This window comes from Squalius cephalus (genome assembly GCF_949319135.1).
Source record: "Squalius cephalus genome assembly, chromosome: 2".
NCBI classification, from domain to species: Eukaryota; Metazoa; Chordata; class Actinopteri; order Cypriniformes; family Leuciscidae; genus Squalius; species Squalius cephalus.
In genome coordinates this window covers 33055830-33083015 of record NC_137123.1, presented here as the reverse complement: position 1 = coordinate 33083015, position 27186 = coordinate 33055830, and the positions used below count along the sequence as shown (strand labels likewise).

Genomic DNA, 27186 nt, shown 5'->3' with positions numbered 1-27186 from the left:
CGCGAGCGTCTGTTCAGCCTGTGGCATCGACCCATAACCATATTCTCTCAGCCCCCTAATATCTGAATAAACGTGAACATGGGGACTATAGAGACGAGAGGAATATGGTTTATTCCAAGATCTGGACAGCTCACTGTGCAGATCTGGAAAAAATGGAAGGCCTCGTGGTGGAAGTGATTTAATAGATGGAAGGAAACGCTCATCTAGTTTGCTTTTAGGACGAGCGTCCCTTTTCTCGGCTGGCCATTCAATATTCAACTTTTCAACAGCACGAGTAATCACATCCACCAACTCCTCATACGCTGGAGAAGAGGACTGTGAATCCTCTTCCCTTATTGTGCTTTTACTTTTTTCACTGTCAATGCTCAGCACATCCAACTCCTCAGAGCTGGAGCACTGAAGCATTGGGCTCTCTTCCCGGGCGGAAGAAGCCGCAGCGCGGGCTTCCGACACCGGGGAGAGAGCGCTGGATCCCCCAGGACAGGAAGGAGATAAGGTCCTCGGACCCGTCTCCAACCCTTCTGAGAGATCCTTTTGCGATCCCCAGGAATGCATTCTCCGCGCTGCCTCGGCAGACGCGGGTCCCGCACCCTGAGGATCGCGAGGCCGACCACTTTCCTCAAAAAGTGACAGCCGGGAGCGGAGCGTGCGGAGAGGAAGCCGCTCGCAATGCTGGCAGTCAGCCCCCTCGAAGGCTGACACCGCATGCTCCACTCCCAAACAAATGACACAAAGCTCGTGTGTATCCCCACCCGTTAAATAACGCGGGCAAGGAGGAACACAGAGCTTGAACATTTGCTTTTCCATTTCAATAGACAGACAACAGTAAATAAGACAGACAGAGTTACACAGATCGCTTGCTGAGGCAACAGAAGCTAAAGCCGGTTTCACCGGATGCGCTTTTATAGCTTCCTGGTCATGACGTCACCCGCCCGTGACGCGCATTTCATTCATTCCATTGGACTAGTTGACATAGATGCTTCAGACGCATTCACGCCGGGGGCGTTCCCAAAGCGTTATCGACGCATCGCGAGTTCCCTCGAAAGGGAACTATAATAAATTAGAACACGAGAAATGACATGAAACTAAAATTGAATTTACTGTAAGTCTATTAAAAACAAATTTATATACAAAAACACCATTTAAATATCAAAGTAAATATAATACGAATAGATATAATTAGATCAAGTAACCACAAAGGAGCTCAAAACCTACATTTCTTAAAGGGAAAGAGAAATAGACAATTCCATTGTTTTATACAATTTTATTGTTATTTCATTTAATTTTACATTCATTTTCAATTTTTCTGCAAAGTAAAAGGAAACCATCTTGGTAAAAGTCATTTTCCTGGTCTGTCTGATTTTTGTGTTAAAGTGTCTTACCTCATTTTTGCCATCTGTTGCGAACCTAGAGTTCTGGTCCATAGCGTGTATCCTGCCATACAGATGATACACTCGCTTTCCTCTCAATAACAAAATAAACACACAACAAAATTGTTTTTTAATAAAGCTTAAGAAAAGCATTTGATCATAGCAACGTGTATATGTTTGCATGAGCTCTGCAATTTGGCACTATAGTAAAATCATGTTTATTTATATAGCTCTTTATACAATAGATGGCTTCAAATCAAGCAGCTTTACCATATTAAACATGAAAAACAGTGTCAGTGTCTCGTTTCATCAGAAGTACAACTTAATTTTCTTCTATAAAGCGGCTCTCCAGTGTGTTCATGTTTTTACTCATGGACGTCTGACCTCAAGGGACTCAACAGAAGAAATGAACCAGAAAAGATTTCAACGTGAAAGAAGGCGGAGCCTCCGCACACACCTACCTATTATGTAATCGCCACGGACCCAGTGGCTGTACAAAGATGTTTACCAGCCGTAGCATACTTTTCTGGAGAGTTCGCTTTGGCAAGCTGTTTCGAACTCCCAAAATGAACTCCAAACGAATTTTGTTTGGTCTGATTTTGTTTGTTATTCAATTTTGCTGGGCCTTTACATGGACACCTGTTGTTTCAATCTGAAAGAATTCATGTGATGAACTCAATGAATCCGAACATAGTGCTTACATGAACCCTAAAAAAAGTGATCAAGTTGATGTGCGCATATGTCACAAGCTTCAAATCAGAATTGATTTTTATGATGTGCGCACTGCACGAATATACAGAGTTTCCCACTGTTTGTGCATACTATTCTCCTAAATTGCTTCTTTGCTTTAATTTCGGGTCCTAATTAGGAGACAACGAGCACATGAACCGTTGTGTTGTGCTGCTTATATTAATCAGGCAGTAAACACCCATTCCTGCACCCAAAACAAAACATCTGTGTATGGGAGTCCAAAACAAGGACTGGTGGGACGTTGTCCTACTCCACTTCACAGACGATGAGTGGAAGGACAGTTTTAAAATGGCACGACAGTCATTTATGACACTTCATTCAGCAACAACAGCTTGGTCCTTGCATCATACGTCATTACGCCATTTCTACATCATTGCACATGCTTGTGCAAACTTTTCCAGTTTCGGTTTGCAGTCCGAACAAGTGTTCACATGTCCTCTCGATTGTATTACAGAAGGCTTAAACCACCCCTTACAAATCAAATGAAATTTTAACTGGATTCGGCCAATTCATTCCGATTGACATGCTACTTCCGACTGTGCTAGTAATCCGATTACAATCGCTCAAGAGCTTAATGTGGAAATCTGGGAGGAAAGAAAGGCTCACAGACTTTGCGGGGCAGCAGAGGAGGGGGATGCCTCAATTCTCTCTCCACATCTAATTCCTCAGAACTAGACACAGCACTTAATATGCTCGCGAAGCATCCACAGAGAGGGCTTCCGGAGCTAAATCGGCGTCTATGGTTAGAGGTTATAGGTTCTGCTTAGATTTTGCATAGAGATTTTGCAGCATAAATATATATATATATATTTTTTTTTTTACAAAACATATGTCCTATACTGTTGTCACAGTCACACACCACTGGACATTGTTTTTCAGTTTTCACCGTTTTCCTGAGTCGAGTTGGTTGTCATGGTTATTGATTTGAATTTTTCATTTAGTCCAAGTGTGTGTCGTTAATTATTCTTATTTACATGTATACTTAAGTTCCTCTACTTCTCTTCATTGTTGTCGAGTCTTGTTCATGTGTGTTGAAACCCATTCTCTCTGTTTGGATTTACCTGCCTGTGGATTTATTAAGGATTACCTTTGCTTTCATCATTGTAGCAAATTAGCTCTATGAAATATTAATAATCAATAATAACTGGTTATAATTGATTATGAATATTTGGATCAGTTAATATAATTAACTTAATGTTGTAAATTAATATTACAGTCAATTAACCTGTTTGTCCCGTGAACACTCAGGATTAATTGTTTATTAACTTTCCTGGGCATGGGAAATGTCTTTCTTAATTTACAGTACTACTAAGAGCAAGTAGACAAAAACTACGATTAGAGACTCCAGTTATGAGCTTGAGACACAGACAACTTTACGTGTGACATGAACACGATTTTATTAACTAGTCTAAACACTTAAACTACTCTAACATACACACACACATGTATACAGTTTACCAAGGGAAAGAGAGCTGAAGCAGAATACAGGAAAGCAAGAAGTTATAGCATTGTTTGAAATTCAGCAGATCAACAGCCTTGAGCAAACCATCAGTTTAGTTCTAACACACCCTTCTTTAAAAGGGGTAAGGATACTTAATGTATCAAATAATGAGACTAAGTTTGATACTTGCATGTCTCGCCCATTTGAATTAAACTGTCCTGATGCAATCTGTTGAGGGTCCAGTTGATCTTTGCTGATGTGGTCTTGATGAGAGAGAACCAGTGGTAGTCAGAGGGTCTTTGGTGAATGGAAAGACAAGGCCGCAGCCTGGCACAAGCTTGGAGGGTCCTTAGAAAACTTCTAGTTCAGCATCATCTTCACGTCAGCATTCCAGAAAGGGACTAAGAGAGTAAAAAAGGGCTGGTCTTGTGATTAGTGATTTTTAAAGAGTGAAGATGTCACATCCTCTGGAGGGTTGTGAGGCCAATAAGAAGTGTTTTCCTTTGGAGGGAAATTTCTTTACGACCCATTGTTCAAGCAGGCCTTTGAACATGTAATTTGATTGGATGTTTAACACAAGAATCTTCAAGATGCTTATAATACTAATGCGTCACAAAGCGAAATGTAATGTAAATTAACAAATGGGGGACGAAGATTGGAGTTTATAGAGACTAAACATGCCACACATATTGTTTTGGTAAACCATAGTATACAACGAAGTCTGGAACATTAATCCCAAAATTTTACAAGAATACAAAGGCCAAAATCGTTAGATGGGAAAATTAGATACATGTTTACACATTTCTCAAGTGTTTATGAATAGAATACATAGGATTAACAGGGTTTAATTCTCTTCCTCAGTAAGAATTAAGTGAGAGTCACAGCCCTTTGCAAATTCCTTTTTGGGGTTGTAAAAGGTCTTATCAGTCTTAATGGGTTCTGCCAGTGTGTTAGCTTCATTTGGGATGTTAGTTTTGGGGGAAGTTTCATAAACCTTTGTTGGGAGAGTGAGTTTGCTGGATTATTCATTAAATAAATTTGCATGTGTCTGATTGGTCCAGACGCTACATCATCATGTTCATGCATGCTCTTACAACACAGTCCTTATGACAACTGTAGGCTACCTGCAGAACATTGTACACTAAGTTAAAAGTAAATAAAACACTTAATTTAAAAACTCCAGAAAATACATATTATGTGAAAACAATAATAATCATAAATATAAGAAAAAAATCACAGACACAGTAGTTCTGAATATCAGATATCAGCAGATGTAGAAATGTCTCTGCAGTCAATTGTGTCCATCAAATCAATTATCATTTGCGTTAATTATCAGGAGATTAACTGAGTTGAAAAGATTAACAGGGCATGTGATAAAGTTAAGTTATTAAGTGCTCCTCCCTGACTGTGATCAAGATATTGCTCTTTGGATAGATGAAGGACATGGAACTGAATCATGAAGATCCCAGCAGATATACTGTATAGGTTGCTTTCTCACACATGTATGTAAACCGTCACAACAACTGAAAAACCAAGAATGTGAATACTGACCACAGATCATTGTCTATGGTGGTTGTGGCCCTGAAGTCAGATGCAATTTTACTGTGTGTTCAAACTAGAATGAAACTTCTCTTTCATATACACAGTATTAATACTGATAAGAAAAAAGGTGAATAAAAAAAAATATAAAGCATACCATCACAAACAATGCTTCTTTTTGGGAAAATTTTAGATCAAAGACAAAGGAGATCCATGTAGGCAATTTGAAATTAAGATCTCCAATTTTTTCAAATGATTTTAGATTCTTTGTTGTGTGTTTTCGACAGCAATGTTTTCAAATAAAGTCTAGTGCTAAATGAAGTCCAGACTTCATTGTCTCAGTGATCTACAGACATCTATGATGACTTGGATAATGGAAACCTTAGAGTTTATGGTCAATACCGCATCCATTAGTGACTTTATCAGAGTGCATTGAGGGTTTTGCTTTCATTTAACTGATTTTGTTTCACTGACAGCATAACTGGTCCTCTGGAAAACATCAAATGTACTTCTGTAATGGCATTAATGCCCACCAGATGTCAGCAGAGTTCTTAAACAAAGAGGACCAGGATCTCCTGTCAGGCCTAATAACCAATTCTGAGCTGACAGACCTCAAAATGTCTCGCTTTAACACAAAAATGAGTTTCCTTGTGCCACTGCCAAGATTCCATTTATACTTGATCAGAATATAAATAAATCAAAGTGGCTATGATGAAATCTCTCCCTACCTCCCCTCGTTTATTCCATTTTGATTTTATCATAGTTTTCACTTGCCAGATGGTGAGTAGTTTCATCATTCTGATCAGTTTAAGAACTGTACATTCTTCATATTTGAAAAGCAGTTCATTTTCATTATAATGCCGGTTAACTTTAGACAGATTTTTTGCTCTTGGGTAAATGTGACTCATTTGTAAGCTGACATCAACATGCTCATTCGGTTTTCCCAAAATAACACAATAAAAAGTTATTCAGGCATATTAGCAGGTTGTTTCCTAACGCTGAGGAAAAAGAGGGAAATGACAAAATCAACCTACCTCATGCTCCCCTACTAAGCCCAAATAAACTGCAAGGATCTCCCTGTACTCCGTATTTACGAGCTGGGCTCCCCAACGGCCGAAGCATTTCCCTGGAAGCACAAGGGGGTTATGGGAAATACCATTCAGTAAGGCTGCAGGAGAAAAGAGGACCCCACACCAACATGTTTTCCATGTGTACACACACACCAACCACCAATACTACACACTATCCTGCTGGAGTACACACACTTGTATAGACGCTTACATAGAAATTCACAGCTGTGAGGAAACCACAAACACGTCACAGACGGCTAATTTTATGTGTAAGTAACATAGACTGATGCTTAAAGGCTTTTTAGGAGGAATGACTGACACCTCACCTCCTAAATGTTATGGTGTGTGGTTCGACCACCAGGAGCACCAATCTGGCCAAGTGAAATGTTTCTTTTATTCAGAGAATACTCGCATGTAAGTATGCAGTCACAGGCTGTATCCAAATATGCATACTTCCCTACTATACAGTAGGCAAAAAGATAAGGCCATAAGGCCACAGGAAAGAGTGAAGAGACGCAACTGACACTGGTAGGTCAAATGAAAATAGCAACGTGACGAATATAGCATGTCTGGATTACATTCAAATTATTCACACAATATAGAACACATTTTTAAATGGTTGCGAAGTAAGTATATATTTAAAAAAATGTACCCCTCAGGGTGCTCCCGAGTTCAACAGTCAGGGCACTGACCAGGAAGTCTGGCATTTTATGGGTTGTCTCAATCACAAAATTCTTGAGATTGAGACAACCCATAGAAAATCGCACAATGCACCACAAAAACCAAAGTATCAATGCTCATTATGTTCCTTTAACAGGAATTCTGAAGCACAAAACATAAATCGCACGATCCAATAAACAATGTGACGTGATTGAAGATTTGAAAAAATAAACTGTTAATTTATTATATGTCAGTATAACATTGCATGTTATGAACACAATCTAGTTAATATATTTTTTTAAATTAAAATTCAGCTAAAATGTTGCAGGAATATGTAACAGAACAATCCATGAATTTTTCATAACGTACATTAAACAGTGATAAAAAAATTAAAATAAAAATGTCAGAAAGATATCGGTCCTGTCTGTTCTTGATAAATATCAGTGGTGGTGACATTTTGCAACGCAAGATGTCCCAATACCGACACTTGCAGTCTTGAGAGTGTGTGCACGTGAGAGGGAGTGTGCAAGACTGTCCCAGGTCTGAAAAATGGCAAAGCTAAAAAAAAAAAAATCACATTATTCATCTCGCTCAGAAATTCACCCCAAAATTGCAAGATTTAGAGGAAAAAAATTACTGTTTTTTAGAAGCACCACAATTAAACTGTTATTTGTAGGGACTACTGAACAAACATTTTTAAGTTTATTGTAAAGCACTGAAAATCAAAATGTGTAAATAAAGCTCAACAAAACTTTACTTGAATTTTTACAACACTTCATGTCCACTTGAACACTTGGGCAAAATACAGGAAATTAGTCATGTAAGTAGACAAGTTGTCAATTTCAAAGAACGCAAGAGTGGGTGTTGGGAAAGACCCAATGTGCAGTGAGTCAGGGTCCGAACCCATGTACACAGTGTCCCGATTCATGACCTAGGGAGCAAGTGGGCTGATTTCGACGCACCCACAATCTTACACAGCATGAGATTAGTAATCAGATGTTGATAATTACTACTAACTTGATGTCAGCTCAGCCTGTTAAAGGAAGCCATTGTGATTCACCTGTTAAAAAAAAAAGACCTCCAAATTGCTGACAGCACAGCTGCCAAAACACCAGGAAGCTTCTCTACTTCATAAAACCCAGTAGGGAGGAGGACGGGCGTCTCGTTAACACCCTGGGATCTCCCTTGTGAAGCACAATCCATTACAGCAGCTCGCATGACAGAGTGAAAAAAGCACATCATTTAGTTCAATATTTCCAACACGTCATATTTTCTCCATTCCTTGGGCGAGGGACCAGTGCCAGTATGTTTAGAGATACCTTGTGGTATATGTTAGTGGTCGTTTTAAACGCTCCGCACATAAAACTGTTGTTGTTCTCAGCTACCAGTGAAACCTTTTAATAGTTGTGGGGTTCCCTGGATGCTTCCTGCTCCCCTCCAGATGGGCTCAGGGTTTGGTCCATGATGTTGTGGGGTTTCTATCGGACACACACGTGCACAGCTGCATTTCAACAACACAGACTGAGTGGAAAATGTGTGCATTGGATGGCATGTTGGCTGAGATTTTAAAAGGCCTGGTAAAAATGAATCTAGTACTTTGGGTGAGAAAGTCAAGGGCGAAAAATCTTTCATCCATGATGACAAAATGGTAAGACTTTTTTTTAGATGTCTGTAAATACTATGTTTATACATACAAAAAAATAAAATAAAATACTACTACTAATAATTGTTGTATTAATTGTGTTCATGCTGTATTGCAAAACACATTTGCTGCTATTGATGTGGGATACGGGTAGGGACAGTTTAAGTGGTATGGGTAGGTAAGGGAAGAGTCAACAGTGTAATTATAGATGTAATTACAGAAATTAATTACAGATGTAATCACATGAAGGTATTTTTTTATAAAAAAAAATACAATAAATACAATGTAAAGTGCATTGTATCAAATTATTAATTTAAATGTTAGTACATAGTAAGACACTTAATATAAAGTGGGACCAATTAAATAGATAGAGAATGTGGACCATTATATTTCTGTATCAAATAAATTAGTTCCATGTGCTATTTTGTGGTCTACTTGTAATGTGTCACCAAAAGATGGCAGCAATGCCAAATGTCTCTAACTTACTAATGCTTATTAGTTTGAGATGGACAAATTAACATAACCAACAAACTAGTTGATGTAATGTTTTATTTGTTAAAATGAATAATACTAATTTCACTATTGCTACCCTGAAACAATGTCACAGCCAAACAGTTGTGTGTTGTGTTCAGCCATGAAGTGAGCAATCCACAGAGAGCATTAAGCTGTGTATCTTCACTGAACAGCTGCTGCGTGCGCTCGGTGCACCTGATCCCGCGCGTCTCACGGGCGCAAACTCTGTCCAATAGCAGCACGCGTCTTTGTGGAAGCCCCGCCCACACGCGCTCATTGAACTTTCATTATTTGCATCAAGCACCCGCACATCCACTTTTTCTTTCAAGCTCTTCGGTTCAACAGGGCACTTTCTGTCCGTCAAGATGCGCGACGCGCTCATGGGTTTGTGCATTGGGATTATACTGTTATTAAACAGCGGGTTTGTAGTAATGAGGAGGCAGGACTCGTCTTCAGCTCTTGGCAGTATTTTCCGTACGAGGTGCGCCGCCAGGTGCCTGAGCCTTCACAGTACGCGCATCGCTCTCACTCCAAGACATTTCCAGGTAAGTAAGAAAAGAGTTGACAAGTAAATATTTATTGTGTGTTGTACTCAAATGCACTGAATCAGACAGTCCCTTGTAAATGAGTCAGTGCCTTTTACCCTGCCTTATTTATAAAACAGTATGCTTCATTATTACTAAACTTATATTGAACTTCATTTAACTAAACTTATAAAGCAACATCTTGTTGTTTTTTTCACAACGGATACAGATTGTTTAGCTTTATTGTATTGCTTGTTATTCATATGTTATTTGTATTAGTAATATTAGCCTATTGTTTTTTCTTCTGCTTTCGAATCAATAACCAGCAGGATTAAATTGAATGAAAACATAATAAGCATATTTATTATTATTATTATTGCCATTATATGTATGCAAAGTAGATTCGGGATCTAAATAGTCTCAAATTCATCAAAATGGCCAGGAAGAGTAGAGAATAAATGACTGTAAAAGTACAGAAATTATACAAATAATATATTAAATAGCCTATGTTACTTTTCCTTTCAACCAATTATAGGTTGATCTAATAATACTACTACTACTACTAATAATACATTATTTATTAATTGTAATATTTAAAACTCCAAATAGATCAGAAAACTCCAAATAGATCATTCAGTGGCTCTATTTGATAAAGAAACGTTTGTGTAAATGTACCATCACTCTACACCTTATCAGATGAACTAAAGACACTTTTGTTAGTTAAATGACTATTATTTTTTTAGTGCTATATATTACCCAGTGAACACAAGCAAACTCACTCATCAGCTCATCCATTTCCTAACCATTCACCCAGAGGAGTTCTATCTATAAACAAACAAATGCATAGAATTGGAAAACTGGAGACACAACTGTACAAATCTCTGCCAGCCTCAGTCTCAACACTGCGGTTGGGGTTTTCATTAGACGTTTTAAGTTACTTGCTTCTCTGTTTATGTTGGTTATGACAGACCATGGGAGGGTTTGGGGTGGGGGTGTAGAAGAGGAGTGTGTTTTAGAGACTTCCTCTGTGTATGTGTGTGTGCGTGCCTTATATGTTTATGTGTGTTTGTATCTGCGCAGAGGCATGTGGAGGGGGATCTTTGTGCGTGTGTCTGCACTTTTTGTCTGCTGTCAACAAACTCCCTTGTTACCGTGATTATATTCATCCTCATGTCCTTCCTGATCTTTATCATGAGTTTGCACCGACATCCGACCCAGAAACAGACAGCTAGATAGCCAAATTCATTTACAATTTTTTGCGAACCTTTAGTAGGAATGATAGAGAAATGATGTAACACTGCAGGAATTTTGTTCAATGTATAATATAAAAAAAAGATGATTTAGTGAGTGTCAAACATTATTCGGCATCAAAAGGGGTTTCCTTTTCTTGTTGTTTCATGAATAAGCTATACTATTCCACAATAATAACAACTTAAAGATGTTTTTGACATAGGCTATATAATGCATCAACATGAGAAAACATGTACTGAACCAATGCATATAATTAAAAGCCCAATGCCCATTCAAAAGTCCCCAATACAAATCATCCAGATCTATTTACCCATTCAAATTAAATCATCTCCTATCTTCAAATGCCCTGTCTGCTCATCACAGTGACGGCCTTGTTGTTATCTAATCCAGACATCAGTGCAGAGGGAAGCTATGCACATCAGTCTCTTTTATCAAATGCTTTATTCTACAGCAAGCTGTCCATCTGGAGATGCTATCAAATTAGACACTGGTCTAGAAGCTCTTCATTGTCTCAGCACCGATTCCACAATGGGTTCAAAGCGTTCCAGAGCTCTCCGACTCAAACAGCAGCTAGTGTTCCTGAACAGCTGCTGTCATTCTGATGTCCGAGCAGGGAATAAACCAGAATGAATGCTTTTCATATCTGCTGATCATTGTCTTCGTGTCCACATCCCTAAAGCCCACTTACGCTGTCTCCCGAGGGGGGAAGCCATTTTGGCAATTATCCCCCTTCCTCTAGTATCAAATGGAGACCGGGGTCATGGGTTAATTTAGACGGGCTGAGCTGAATGTCAAGTTATGTTGTGGCGAGGCATAACATCGAGCTATGAGGAGCTATCACTGATGATTAATGATTATGGGAAATTAGAGAGCATTTGATGTGGTTCAGAGAACGTCTGATCTGTCAGCGTTATGCAGACAGTTACGGGGAAATACACAAATCTTTCAGCTGTCTCAATATCCTGTTTGACTGCCATTGTTTTCTTTGATCATCAGTCTTTGCCTCACAATGTCTTAAGTTTTTCCCAGGAACCAATAGTTATTTAGTAGTATAGTTGTATTACTTCATTATATAAAAAAGGATAGTATAAAATGATTTAATACATTTAGGAATTGGTTAATGATGTGACACTTTTTATTATTATTATTATTATTATTATTATCATTATTATTTTTAGGGGGACATAAAAAATATTTTTTAGAGGGACAAACATTTCAGGGTTATACAACTGTCCTGATATCATAAAAAGTGAAAGATCAATTAAAAGAAGGACATCATATAAAATGTGTCTGCCAAATGAAAGTCATGTGGAGCGACCAACAAAGTCTTGTGATCCAATCAATATGAAGAAACACACAGGAAAAAGAAACTTAGGAAATTATATCATAGAGAATTCAGAATTAGATTTTTTTTATATATGACAAGACAAGGTTGTAAAATGTCATGTGGTGCAACTTCCCCAGAAATGTAATTATATTCATGAAGTGATTCATAATAATTGTTTAAAAATACTTTTTTTTAACCCTCTTTTGTAAAAAAAAAAAAAAAACACAAAAGAGGGTAATACATGTGTTTCCACGCACATGTATTCAACGTGTAAGGAAAATATATATAACATTTTGGTTACATTACATGACATTTTAAAATCATTAAAGGTAAAATTTCTTGAAAATGTTTATTAAAAAAACATACAAGACCAATATGAATACAAAGTAATACAAGTACGCTCTTATACGTTGTTTACCCATTAACAGTTATACATATACCTTTAGTAATGAGAATAGGTTTGTGTAGCTCTGATGTGAGCACATCCATAACGTGCATGTGAACTAACCATGCTAATGCTGCCGGCTTGATCCATTGATCCCACCACAGGCCAAAATAGATTTGTAGCTCTATTCCCCATAGTGGCGTAGTTGCAAGATCTGGCAGCGATAATATTGTGGTTACTTTAGAGTCCCCACCACGTTCAATAAAATATACAGTGCACCAAAAAGGTTTTGCCCTTTCTTTGTTTTTGTGCTATTCAATAACCATTATTCGGAAGACTGGCCAGGGGCGTTATCCTGTGGTCTGCCAATCAAATATCCAGCATAAGCTTAAAACAACTAGTTGTTATTCAGATAAGCAAAGCGCTGTGACGATTCCTGACACGCTACGGAACATTCCAAGATCTGCTATGCAAACAAGTTGTGTGATTCCAGGTGCTGATGAGTGATTTCTGATGTTTCTGTGCTCAGGTGCCCTGGCTAGTCTTTTTAATAAGGGAGGGGATGTAGACTGACTGTTCTGGTTTATGAGCAATTTCACATTACCGTAGTCAGGGCAGTGTTTTTAAAAAAGAATAATGTGTTCATAATAGGAAATTTCCTTTTTAAAGCCTCTCTGCTCAGCAGGGGCACATTAAAATAACACGATTCAAATGAGCCTGTCTGATGTGACTGGTGATTACAGCATTCTGACACGCAATTCCATCTGTCTCTTCTGTCCGCAGAGTAATGGATCCCTTGGATGGTGTCAGAGCCATAAACAGTGTGCAAAGGTAATTTCTGTCAAAATTACACAGCATTTCACAGCAGCTTGACATAAAAGCCAACACAGATCTATCACTGTAAAGCATTGGTATGCCTGTGCACCTCCCGTAATGACATCATACATCATCGTAAAAGCTACTGTATTTGTCAGCTATCGCCTTGGACTATTATATCCATGCTAGCTTGTTGTCATACAGAAATGAGATTATGATTCACTAGCAAAGCTAGAGGTCACATCTGTAATGAGACTGATACAAATGGAGTAGAAAGGCTATGTGTTTTGATTCACATTAAATTATACAGCCGGTGTTATTTTTCTTTTTTCACTTCAAGGCAAAATGCTAATTTCAGTAAAGAACTCAACCCACTTTTCTTAATGAGGACATTAACATGCTCTAGCAGCCTAGTCATTAAATAACAATAATATGCCAGTAGCACAGGGGGAATTGAGCTGACATGTTGCCAATGCAGATTTTCCACACATTTCACTGTGGTATTATGTAAAGCTCCCTTTGATGTATTGTTCAAGAGGGCTGCTTTCCTTTCAATGCTCTGTGCTTGCATTCCTTTACATATCAACCAGCTATTGCAGTCCGCGCAATGACAGTCTGCAGAAAATGTTCTTGAATGCACATCTGGACATTTTGAAATATTTCAAAACAGTTCATGATTGTGCATGTTATAGTTAAGTGCCTAAGCAGACTTTTCATGGCTTGAGGGGCAGCTTTAAGGCTTTGAGATCTTTAATGCATTGATGTATGTGTGCATATGGTTGGAAATGGTGCAGCATGCGTTTTCATATCACCCTCGGGGTGAGTTCACTGGAACAGCCAGGGTTTTGACCTCTCTTCTACGATCCATGAAAACATTTGGCCAACTGGTTCATGGATTTTTACTGCATTCTCCAGAGAATTTCTTCATTGGCTTCAAACAAAGACAATACCTTTTAAACTCTTTCTTTTCATTATACAGGATCCATGCACATTCAGTTAGAAGTCCAAAAGCTTCAGGACAATGTGCTTTTAAAACTCTCTGTCAGTAATGATGTATTTAGTAATACTCTAACTAAATAATGCATGCAGTCTTGTCATCATGTTGCAGGAATGTGCAAAATTACATATTGTCATTATCAGTTAGTCTGTGGGTTTTCTGAGTGTGCAGCTTTTCAGTAGGATAACTCACAAATTTTGAACAAATATATAAGCTAAAAATTAGGGATGTCCAGTATAGGTTCAATTACAAGCACAACACACTGTCAAAAATCATTTCCAAAAAACCCAAGAAAACTAAACAAAACAAACTTCATTTAATCCATCCCCTTGAAAGTATTGCAGGTTAAAATATTAATCCTGACCTATCCTTACAATGCAGACACATCTACATCAGTCTAAAGCAAAGTAAGTCCCTCAATTAATTGTTTCCTTGATTAAATAAATAATCGTAATCTCTCGTTGAAATATGGCCCATGGGAATCATAGCTTTGATATAGCTAAACTTGTTTATCAGTCACTGTCTGTGATCTCTGAGGATAAGATGGACTTCCCTGCATAACATCGGGGGTTTGCACTGGAATTTTAGACTGCATTCACTCCTGTTGGCTTTCATGCCACGTTCAGGTAACCAAATCTTCAATCTCACTACAAATTGTGCACATCTAATTAAAGAGCTGTATCATATCATATAACTGCATACAGTACGTACACAAAGCAGACTGCAGCTTTTGTTTTACTGATCTTGTTTACCATACATTCCAGAACTAGCATTTGCATTCAGCTTGTGCACACAAACATCCATTGATACTCCTAATAGAGTGTTTACCAGCTAGACGTGATTGAAAATGCCATCTTGGAACTAAAAATATCTTAAGGCCGGAACACAATAACTGTAAGCGTCCGTCGGGCTAGTTTTTGCGGTGTGTTCCACATGTAGACGACAGCTTACCCGATTCAGCATGTTGAATCGGCATCAGGGCCGTTTGTGAGATTGGGAACTTGAATGTTCAGTTTAATGAAGGAGTCAGTGCACGAGAATTAAAGCGAAAGTGATGAAAGAGAGCAAGTAAGTGTGACGTAAGTAAGACGCCACAGGCAGAATGCTGATCTAATGTTATGTTATCCTACCCGAGCATTCCAAAACGCAAACATTTTCATAACAACATGAGCCGCTTAAAATGAAGAAAGTTATCACCATAACTGATATTCAAAATGATAAGCAAGCGCTGCGTTGTTTAAGTTTTGTATATCTGCGTATATCTTGTATGTACTTGTTTCGGTTTCTCCTTTTGAATACATGAAAATAGACTATTGATACCAGTTAATTCCTTACATGCAGGCGCAGAGCGTACATGCTAGTTTGCAGTCAGCTGTAGTCTGTGCTGTGTGTTCAAGCACAGCTTTTTGGTCCAGACGCAGCCGACACAAGGCGACAACACCGTTGGTTTTTCGTCTTCACTAGTTCTTTGAAGTCGGCTTGGTTTGTCCTAGGCTTTAGATGTTCCTGCTCTGAAGCTAGTTAGCTTCCAAAGGCTTTTAACTTGATGCTTCTTGTTTAGGCTGTTTGCCTCAAATTGACTGTTAACCCAGTGGCCTCCGCTCATCGGCACTTTTTGATTCATAATAACTATACTCAGACAGCACTTGGAAAGCTCTTCACTGAAGTACTCTTCAAAGCGATTAGCATGATAAAACTACACCAATTCCTCAGTTTTCGAACGACGTCTACAAAAATGTTAAAGTACACAGACGGCCCTCAAATCAAAGATCTGCTCTTGAATATTATTATGCTTCTGCAGCACATGGCCTTTAGGCATTTGATATTCAAATGCCAGCGAAATAATTAGTGTGCCTTGACAGTTCTCTTAGCCTCCAGTTTAATTGCTGGTTCAAGTATTAGTGCTGTGGCACCAATGCAATTGCAAAACCGAGAGTGCCAGCAATTTTCATGACATGGGCAAGATTTCAATTACAGTTGCTCTACATAATTTGCTGAGGCTGGCAAAGTGAGTGTCTCAGTGGTAGATTAAACAACGCTTGGAAACTCCTTAAAGCAACTACAATTTGTCCAAATGTTGGGTCCAGACATGGGTGGGATTCTTGCATTCTGCCCAGCATTTAACACCCAAAGCATGCATTATCCAGACTCACTTACACTCTTAAAAATAAAGATTCCAAAAGGGATTTTTTTCTTCTTCTTTTTTCGCAGCGATGCCATCAAATATCCATTTTTGGTTTCCCCAAAGAACCTTTTAGTGATCAGTGACCTTTTTTTTTTTCTTTGAGTAAAGAACATTTTAATAATCCGAAGAACCTTTTTCCACTATAAAGAACTTTCTGTGCAATAGAAAGGTTCTAAGGATGTTAAAGGTTCTCTATGAAACCATCAATGCTACTAAATAACCTTTATTTTTAAGAGTGTATGGAGGGAGCGGTCTCATATTTTATTCAAAAGAAACAGGTCTTATTTTTTTTACGTAATGCTAAAAAGTAAAATATTTGAATAACTGTTTCCCGGTTTGTGTTATTTGTTCAAGGGCAGTGCATCTTAGCTGAACTGGAACTCACCCAAGGCTTCTTCTCAGCTCAATCTCCATGTCCGCAGCTCTTAAATAACCTTTATTTTGTACGGTGGAAGGGAATGCTTGATTTGAGACTGAAATGGGGCGGAAAACTAACTGGCGCTGGGGTATAATAAAGACACTGGGAGAGAGCGCTTTCATGGAGATTACAGGTGCCTCACGGACAAAAGCGTAGTGGGTTTGGAACAAGCCAAAAGGTTGCTTTAGAAAGGTGAAAGCGATTGGATTGAAATACTTTAAGTGATTTATAGCTTAGATCTATGCTGTGCTTTTTCTACCAACATGCAATACATCATAAAGGGCCGTTACACAAAGGGCCATTGAGTTCTGTATTTGAGAGACTGATAAATGAGACTAAGGTTGGGAATGTGGCGTTCCTCAAAACAAGCTATTGTTTACAATGGTTGAGGTTTAAGGGTGAGGCTGAATGAAAATGTATAAAGAGGCCAATGAATCTACTTCTCATATAAGATATGAATAATATCTGATCATGATCAATTATAAAATATGTGGGTAGGAGGTCATTTCCCTGCACCGACTTCAGCATTACACAAAAATGCATTACCTGCAGAGTATTGAGCGAGGAGACATGGGTGTTTATCAATAGACTGCATCATATATCACATCTATCACATATAATGCTGCATAATCAAGGTAGGACTCTCCAATCTTTTAAGGGTATTATTTGTTTTAAGACTAAATCTGATAGAAAATAATGAATGCCAAAATTAATAATTATGTTAATCATTTATGTGTGGGTCAAGGACAAATAATGTGTCCATGAAAACGAGTCTACAATAAAGAAAAGGAAGCAGTCTGAAAAACTTTTATACCATTTGCATCAAAAGTTTTAATTTAATGACGCAAGATTTAACGTTGTGTAACCTTCAAGTAAAATGTAAAAAGGTAATAAAGTGAATGTACACATCCTAAAAATTATTTTTATTTATTTTTTTTTTTTTTTAAATAAAATAAAAAATGAAAAAGTATATTTTTTTACAAATAGGTATACATTTGTAGATAAGTATTAATAAATAAATATCATTATGTTTTTTGATATTCTAAGGGAATTACTGGCCTTGGAACAAATATCATTTTCTGTTTTATTTATTTTTCCTGCAAATGGTTTTCCTGGTTGTACAACGTGACTTTGTCGGTCGCTCAACATGACCTTGATTTGGCTGACAAAAGTCTTTTAATATTAAGCAGTGAAGCAGTTTTATTAAAAATGTTTCTAAGATGTAATAATAAAACAATATGTTATACTATTTAAGTTTTCTTTTCAATGAAGGCATTATGCTTAATTATGAAATTAAGAAGGAAGACATGAAGGAAGGATAAATAAATAAATAAATAAATAAATGTAAGTATGTAAGTAAGTTAATAAATAAATAGTCACATGTATTTACACATGCGCTTTATATAATATAGATTGTTTCAAAGAAGCTTTACAGTGAACCGGGGAAACAGTGTCAATGTTGCAATATTCTTCAGTAAGGAAACAATACATTTATTAATAGATCTGGACACAATAATGCAGTTTATTCACCAGTCATTTAATACAAATTTCTTCATGTACTACACCTATTGCAAATGATGAACAGTAAACTTTAGTACTGTACACACTGTATTGTAAGTTAATTAATCTTCAATTATACAATGCTTGTTTTATTAAATGTGGCATAATGCAGTGTACATGATGAGTTGATATTTTAATGCATGGGAAATAGAAGCAGGCAAAGCATAATTCTCTCAGCTGCACATGCGACTCTGAGACAGCATTTCGTGTGTTAGAGCACACAAGCTTCAGGCGATCTCAGCAGGGCTCTGGCCATTCTGAGCTCCATAAAACTGCCTCCTCTGCCGCCTCTAACTGCCCCTGTGCCTCTTCCATTATTCATAGTTTCCGACGACTGCACCACCCCAAGCCCGCGCCGTCTTTAAAAGGTGTGCATTTTTACTGCCCTCCCAGATAAATGTGTTTCCCACTCTCATTCTTACTCAGAAACATAGCCCCAGGATAACCTCAGTTTCCCCAACACAAACACACATATATTAACAATTTACACAAACATGCACACACACACACACACACACACACACACACACACACACACACACACACGTGCGCATACACACACTAACGGAAATGCGCCTCAACCTTATCGTTTCCTCCTGATACTAAATCCCTGGATTAACAAGCATTTTAATGCGAAACTTTCTAACTGACGTCTGCAGAATCTTTCCTTCTGAAGGAAGTGTACGTTTTTCCCAAGCTGGTGGTAAAGGTCCATTCATGCTGTTCTGAAAATGGGACCGTTGGAGTAAAGACAGCTCCTAGATCAGCATAATGTGTAATGTTCACATCTCTTCCCAGCATACTCATGCAGAGCAATGTTTAGCCCCAGCACCATAGTGACCGCTGTGTCTCATCATGGCATGAAATTGGAAATGCGAATTCCCCAGAGGCAGCCACGCTCACTCATGCAAGGAATTGAAGTGTCAATTTTAAGGAAAGGAGAATATAAGATGAGAGAGCGAGTGAATGAAGAGAAAGAGCCAGGGAGAGAGTCAGGTGTAGACAATAAAATGAAAGAATTTTGGCATGTGATTTAAGTGCTGAATGCAAATGTCAGTGATCAGAATACATTCAGGGATCTCTCCGCTGACTTTTCCAAGTTGCAGAGAAGGTAATGACAGACTCTGCTGACAGATCAGCAGAAACAAACTATTCAAAACTAGGGCTGTCATTATATCAGATTTTCACTAAACAAGTATTGTGGCATAAAGAATTCACAATAATGGTAATATCGAGCTCCCTTTCGAGGGAACTTGTGCTGTATGAAAGCGTCTGAAGCATGTGTGAAACTAGTCCAATCTTAATGGTTCTGCGTCATGACGTGGCATGTGAAAGCATACACGGAAGCTACAAAGGGCTACAGAGTTAACTTCTGGCCAGGCCTGCATCCACATCCACTGAGGTGGCGCGGCATCTCAGGTCGTGGGGATCGCAGATGGAGCTAGCAGAGGCACTCGACACTTTGGTAGTCTCTCAGTCCTCATCGGGCAGCTACAATGCTCCCGATCGCGACGCAGGAGCCCGTGAGACGGTGGAGTCGATTTGCGAGAGATTCGGCCCAGTGGAAGTGGATTTGTTTGTGGTTCTCCCTCTCTCATCCAGGTCATCTGCTATGGTGCAGGTGTGGCCAAGGCTGCGACTGTACGCATATCCCCCGACCGCTCTGCTCCCGGGAGTACTGGAGAGGGTCCGTTGGAATGGGGTCAGTCTACTCTTAGTAGCCCTGTTCTGGCTGGCCCAAGTGTGGTTCTCCGACATCATATCACTGGCAGGCCCTCCGTGGGAGATTCCCCTCAGGAGAGACCTACTTTCTCAGGTCGGGGGCTCGAGACTATACTCAACTCCAGAGCTCCATCCACGAGGAGACTGTATGGCCTAAAATGTAATGTTTTCACTGTTTGGTGTAGAAAGCGTGGGTTTGACCCAGTTAACTGCTAGGTGGCTTCAGTGCTGGAGTTCCTCCAAGGTCTCTTCTCTGCTAGTCTTACCCCATCCACATCTAATATGGCACACTCTACGGTTCTTCAGGCTTTCCATCCTCCACCATATGTGTCGGCGGAAGAGGAGAGACTTAATTTACACTGCCCTGTCAGAGCTCTAGAGTTTTATGTTCAGAAGTCTTCTCAGTGGAGGAAGTCAGACCAATTGTTAGTATGTATTGGGTCGGCCAGGAAGGGATCCCCGGCCTCTAAGAAAACGATCAGCAATTGGATCATTCAGGCTGTCTCTCTGGCCTACCAGGTGCATGGTTTGCCTTCCCCTCTGGCCTTAAGGTCTTAAGAAGCGTGGCATCTTCTAAAGCCCTTCTTTCGGGGCCTTGCTTCAAGAGATATGTGATGCTGCAGGCTGGGCTCCCCACATACTTTTTAATGAGGTTCTATAGTCTGCACCTTCCTTCCACGCTGGACACGAGTTCTCTCGTCCTAAATTGTGCCTGGACAGTTTCACACTAGGACAGGCATGTGTTGGTGTGGCAAAGTGGGTACTCGTTCCCCAAAGTGTCATCACCAACGCAGTGCAAGTTCCCTTGAAAGGGTTTGCATCCCTTTGCCACACCTTCGCATGCCTTGGAGTGACTTGCTTCAACCTATCAGAAGCTAACTCTGTTGTGTGCCCTTTGTAGCTTCCGTGTATGCCATCACATGCCATGTCCTCACAGTCCAATCAACAAGATTGGACTAGTTTCACACGTGCTTCAGGCGCTTTCGCGCTGAGGGCATTCCCCAAAATGTCATCACGGATGCAGCGTTTCAATCCCTTCTCAGAGAACAGGGGTTACAAATGTAACCCGATACTATATCTATAGACATTTTTTAAAAAATGCTATCAGTCAAATACATTTTTAACTTTGTTTAGTGTCACTTTTAATTTTTTTGGCCAATGAATCACATTTTTTAAAATGATTTTAGGGAGGTGAAGAGAGAATCTTTTACATACTGTATGTACTGTTACCGTAAAACGTATATAAAAAGATCTTATCTGCACTTACTGCAGAATGGGGTGTCTAACATATTGGCTAATCATTTAGTGTGTTTTTATTTTTTTATTTTTTTTTTATGACAGGTGGCAACCAGCGTTAAGATGAACCTTCTATGTTGGAATGTAAACCAGATAGTTACCTGGGCTAGATTATTTATAATAATATTGTATGTGTAGTATTAAAGATACATTAGGTAACTTTTGGCCTTCTAATGGTTGAAGCAAAAAACTACATTGTTTTGGTAATTTTGTGAGTTGTGCTTTAGCTCCTTTATTCTGCGTAGATGAATCTCATGGTTTGAGGTGCACAGCTGTGCCCATGGTTACAGATGTGTGCCTTATAAGTGTGAATGTCACTAACTGCATCACTGTCTACTCTCCCAAAAATGAATGGTGGATAGCTGAAAATTCTCTTATGAGCACTTAAGTAGCTTTTGACTCATTGAAATCAATTGTTTTAAAACAATGTTAAAAAAGATTGTCAATGCTGACACTAGGCATAATGATTGCTTTTCATATCAGATAATGGTGAAAACTATATCTTGGCAAATCTATTTTTAGGCCAGTTAGCAGTTAGAGTTTACCAGTTAGAGTAGTAACTGGTTAGAGATTGGCATTGTTATTAACATAATAATTGTTTTGTGAACCTAGTCAGTGCACAGGAAATGTTGTGACAGTGTTTTTGCTTGCAAACTCTTCCAATTTGAGGTACAGTTGTTGTAGCTTCAATCTACTTCAACTTCATATAGAAGTAGCGAGGTCTTCTTTCCTTTATTAAGGGATATGCTGTAAACACGCACAGTTTCTCCGGAAATCTGTCCCGACAACTCTAAAATATAAATAATTATTATTGGCTTATCATTGTAATTTAGGGTAAGGCAAAAGCACGGTTTGTAAGGTTTTGTGATGTATTCACTTGTTAATTTTGAACTAATAAAGTTACTAACATAGTATAGTTATAACATGATATCAGTATTTTTTTTTTATATGAATCATTAATATCTGTATATTGTAACATCCCAACTCAAAGCAAATGCTTTTGACTTTAACATATTTGGCTGTGATTGTTTTAAAAAAAAAAAAGAAGAAAGATACCAGAGTCATTTGAGACTGCTTGCTGATACTAAAACTTCTGCTGTCTGTTCACAGTGCCTGGAGCCATGCAAAGACTCCTGGGAGTTGAAAGATGGACCTTGTCGAGATTTATGTGAGGTACAGACCGCAGCATTCTTAACAGATCTAGTAGTTTCTGGGATGTGTTCTTTACAAGAAAGAAAATCTAATACAAAATGGCTGACCTTGATGTTCTGGTTTTCCAAATATTAATCCTCCATTGTTTTTCTTGACAGACTTGGCTACCATATATGTGGTCTACTATTGTTCAAAATGATAATGTTCTGCTCTGATCTTCTTTTTAAACAGTCTTAGAATCTCTTTGAACATTTCCATTTGGTCTTGAATCCTGTTTCTGTGGATTCTCTACATTTTAAAACTCTTGGCCTAGTAACATCTAGCTTTTCCTGTTTCTTTGGCTATAAATGCAATGTTGAGGGCAATGGGGATTTAAAACAATGAATATCGTTCTTTCATTTGCCAGCACTGATCAGGACCTTCATCAATCATTTTAGACTTATATAAGAGTAAGAAACATTAAATCATTCACAACTCACGTAAATGTGAAATGTTATAATCATCTTGTTTTGAACATAGAAGCCATTCTCTGAAGCCAGCTGAAAGACAATATACACCTTTCATATAGGCTTAAACTACACATGAACATATAGGGCCCTATCTTTCACCCAGCACAATTTACTTTGTACACCGACGCATGTATCATTCCTATTTTGCACCCGACGCACAGCGGACTTTTCCCTCCACAGACGCACGTCGGTAAATTAGGGAATGAACTTGCCCTCCCGGGGGCGGTTCAGCAATAAGAGGAGGTGTTTTCCGGCGCAAACGTTCCCTGGTGCTATTTTGCAGTTCCAGAAAACAATTCCGCCAAAGACCTGGAAAAACCTAGTCTAAAGTCAGTGGCGCATTATTCAGATGCTATTTTAAGGGCACATGCAAGGAAAAATATTCCACATGAGGGAAATCAATGTGGTGTCCATGAAGATGTGAAAAAATAGGCATAAATCTAGCTTACACATTTACCAAAATTATTATATGCCTGTTTAACCGAAGCTAATTTGGGTGGGTTTCTCCCATCCCCATATAGTGTCACTTCTCTGTCATTCACGGCCCTGACGAGAACATCAGTCTCCTCGGCTGTGAATCGCTCCTGGCGTGCACCTGGCAAATCCGCCGTTATAATAGCAATCCGCCATGAAACAAACGCGCCTGCTCTTAAAGGGAATGTGAGATGACGCTCTGATTGGTTTATTTCACGTTACGCCCAAACCACACCTATGAATAATGAAGCTACTTCAGACCAACCCATTTTAAATTTGTCAGGCGCAAGAGTCATTTATCCCGCTGGTATAATAGCAACAGCGCCCAAGACCCGCCCACAAAGTTACTTGCGTTTCGCGCTTGATACTTGCGTTTCAGATCGTAAAATAGGGCCCATACAGTTTTATGCAGAACTTATCCTAGATCATATTATTTCCCTGAAATAAATAAAACTTATAGTATGGTCACATAATTATTACATTTTCAGTAATATAATTGTCAATAATTACATTTCTAATATAATCTGGGATAGGCTCCATAATCCCTGCCCTACAAAGGACAAGGGGTTTGGATGGATGGATGAACATTTTTTCATGAATTTATAATTTTTCCATGATATATTTAACTATTATATAAACATTTTTGCATATAAAGTGCAACGTTTCAAAAATCAACGTTTCAAATGGTTAGAGAATGAGACCAGAAGTGTGTTTTAAAAATCCATTGACAAATTAATGCCACATAAATGAATTGTTAGAATCTATAAGTTATGAGTTACAGGTGTTAAACTTTGGTCCTGTACACTATGACATCTCATCAGCATGCGTTTCCCAAGCGTCATGGGGAGTGTGTGACGAGCTGTGAGTTCCTGCGATCAGTGATGGTGGTGAAACAGGGTGACTGTCCACCACCAGAAAGAGCCAGCGGGTTTGCAGCTGCCTGTGTGGAAGGATGTGAGGAAGATGGAGAGTGTTCAGCCCAGAAGAAATGCTGCCCAAACGGCTGTGGACACACATGCCAGTCACCTAAGAACCTCTACAGGGGTAAGACCTGCTACTGAGCCTGATGGTAAACAGCTGGTTTAACCCAGTTACCAATTCATTTTTAACCTCAGCTGTGGTCGAGACCAACTGATAACTGTACCTTTTTTCATTTGAACCCTTTCACCTGGAACGCCTAGCTTATTAATTAAAAACCACTCAAATAGTTCAAAATCTATTTTGACTTCATCATTCATATAGGGCAGTGGTTCTCAACCAGGGGTCCGGGGCCCACTAAGGGGCCTCACCAAACTTCCTGGGGGGCCCCAGTAAGTCTTAATATGATTTAAATGTAGTTATATTATATTAATCTTAATAAAAAAAATAATAATAAAAAAAAAAAACATTACAAATACAGAGGTTAACCTGACATTATATATATATATATATATATATATTTTTTTTTTTTTATTATTACAACAGAAGTACCAGAAGTACCATTATCAGTTTAGATAGGAGAGCCTTCGAATATTGTTTTGGACAAAGGGGGGCATTGGAGTAAAAAAGGTTAAGAACTAATATAGGGGACATCTTAACTGCTGCTTTTTAATTTTTAATACTTTTAATTTATAAAATACAATAGAATACAACAATCATAGAGTACAACATATTTGTTCTGAAAACTAAAGCAAGTATGAATAATACATTATACTTGATAGACTACTATAGAACTATAGAACAAAGACATATCCAGATTGTTCTCTTAATTTTAGATTTCTGTTCTATTCTGTTCTCTTGAACTTCAGGTGCTCCTCTAAAGCCCAGGAAGGAGCTGGTCTTTGAGGAGCTGGAGTCTGGTGTGCTGGAAGTGCGCTGGTCCTCCAAGTTTAATGTGTCAGCGGAGCCGGTGCTGAACGTTCTGCAGAGGAGGTGGAACTATGGCATCCACCCCAGTGAGGATGGAGCCACTGAGTGGCAAGTGGTGGCACGGGTAAGTGTGAAATAATATAATAATAATATAATATAATATAATATAATATAATATAATATAATATAATATAATATAATATAATATAATATAATATAATATAATATAATGTACTCAACATTTGAAGTGGATCAAAAAAGTTAATCAAAGTTGTCTTAAGACAAGTATAACTAAAATTCATGTATAACTTTAATGAAAGGTTTAATCCACTTCAAATGTTGACTACTGTAATATAATAATATTTGCAACCATAAACATCATAACAAAGTTTGTAAATACATTAATATGATGTAGGCCAGACATAAAATGAAATGATTAACTTCACTTGGGATCCTTGAATTATGATATGTTCAGTCAGTAATTCTTCCTTGACTCCCTTCAGTGATTTATATGCTCACTCCTACGCTCATTCATCTGTGGTTCTGTACTGTAGACATCAGAAGAGCGTGTGTGGTTGATGGACATTCGACCCGGTCGCTGGTACCAGTTCAGAGTGGCGGCAGTCAATGTTCATGGAACAAGAGGATACACCACCCCCAGCAGACACTTCAGATCCTCTAAAGGTTGGATCAAGAGACTGTAATCTAATGGGGATTCTAATGGGGATTTTAGGAGAATAATAATAATAATAGTAATAGCATTTATTATTCTTTCTCATATTATTTAGATTAGACATTATTATCCGAAATGTCTATACTTTACTGTTTTTGTACTGTAAGTTTTATTTCTTTATTTCACCCCATCTCAGATCCTGCCCCTCCCCCGGCTCCATCTGAACTTCATGTCAGCGACATGACCTTTGGTGCAGAACGCTCTGTGTCTGTCCGCCTCAGCTGGAGTATGTCTGCAGATTTAGACATTCCTGTTAACCATTACAAACTCTCCTGGAGCTGGTCTGACCACACAATGCCACCCAAACTCAAAAGGAGACAGACTGCAAATGGGGTAATTCTGACTTGCCCATGCCTCTGCACATTCTCTTTTTCTCTCAGTCTTTCACTATTTAATTTTCTCATACACTGGATTGTTCCCAAACCCCTCAAGGGTTAAGCTTCCCAGCCCCTTATTTCAGCAAGCCACAACAAATTAGATATCTTAGTGCAAATAAGTGCAAGATAAACAATTCAGGATTGGGCCTTTGATCGCACCAAGCCCTAAATTTGAAGGCTTCAGACACCAAACTAGGGTGGTACAGCATTGCATCACCGCTCTTGGCAAATGCAAACATTTCTGGGTGCCATTTGATATACAGCCAAAAACAGCATATCAATTCTAGTTGTCTTGAGAAAAGGAAATCTCTCAATAACAGCTGAATTGTTTTTCTTTGAATGAGATCATGTTGAAGAGTTTATTTTTTCCTGCTTTAGGAATCCAAGAGATGGCAGTTGTGCCTTTATATTTTTGAAGGCTTTGTCAGCTGAGGGACACTTTCCACAGAAAACTGGGGAAAGTGATTTTAAACAGATTACTGCTTCAGATTGATTTTAAACAGATTACTCTTATGCACAATGATTATAAGATTATAAGAACACAATCTGCATAAAAATTCTGATAACATTGAATTTGGCGTTCTCTATTACTATGATTTATGTGATTAATAGTAGTTTTATTATTAA

The 27186-nt window shown here is 38.5% G+C and overlaps 1 protein-coding gene across 2 annotated transcripts in view; it reads left to right on the top strand.

Moving 5' to 3' along the window:
• Window positions 1-9280: 9280 nt before the first annotated feature.
• Window positions 9281-27186, top strand: part of anos1a (anosmin 1a) — a 34632-nt gene continuing 16726 nt past the window's right edge. For both annotated transcript variants that reach the window (XM_079864121.1, XM_079864120.1), the window contains exons 1-7: window positions 9281-9530; window positions 13256-13303; window positions 22577-22639; window positions 24423-24645; window positions 25389-25573; window positions 26004-26133; window positions 26319-26515. In XM_079864121.1, the coding sequence (XP_079720247.1) occupies window positions 9351-9530; window positions 13256-13303; window positions 22577-22639; window positions 24423-24645; window positions 25389-25573; window positions 26004-26133; window positions 26319-26515 (1026 nt within the window). In that variant the 5' untranslated portion in view covers window positions 9281-9350. The remainder of the gene's footprint in view (window positions 9531-13255; window positions 13304-22576; window positions 22640-24422; window positions 24646-25388; window positions 25574-26003; window positions 26134-26318; window positions 26516-27186) is intronic.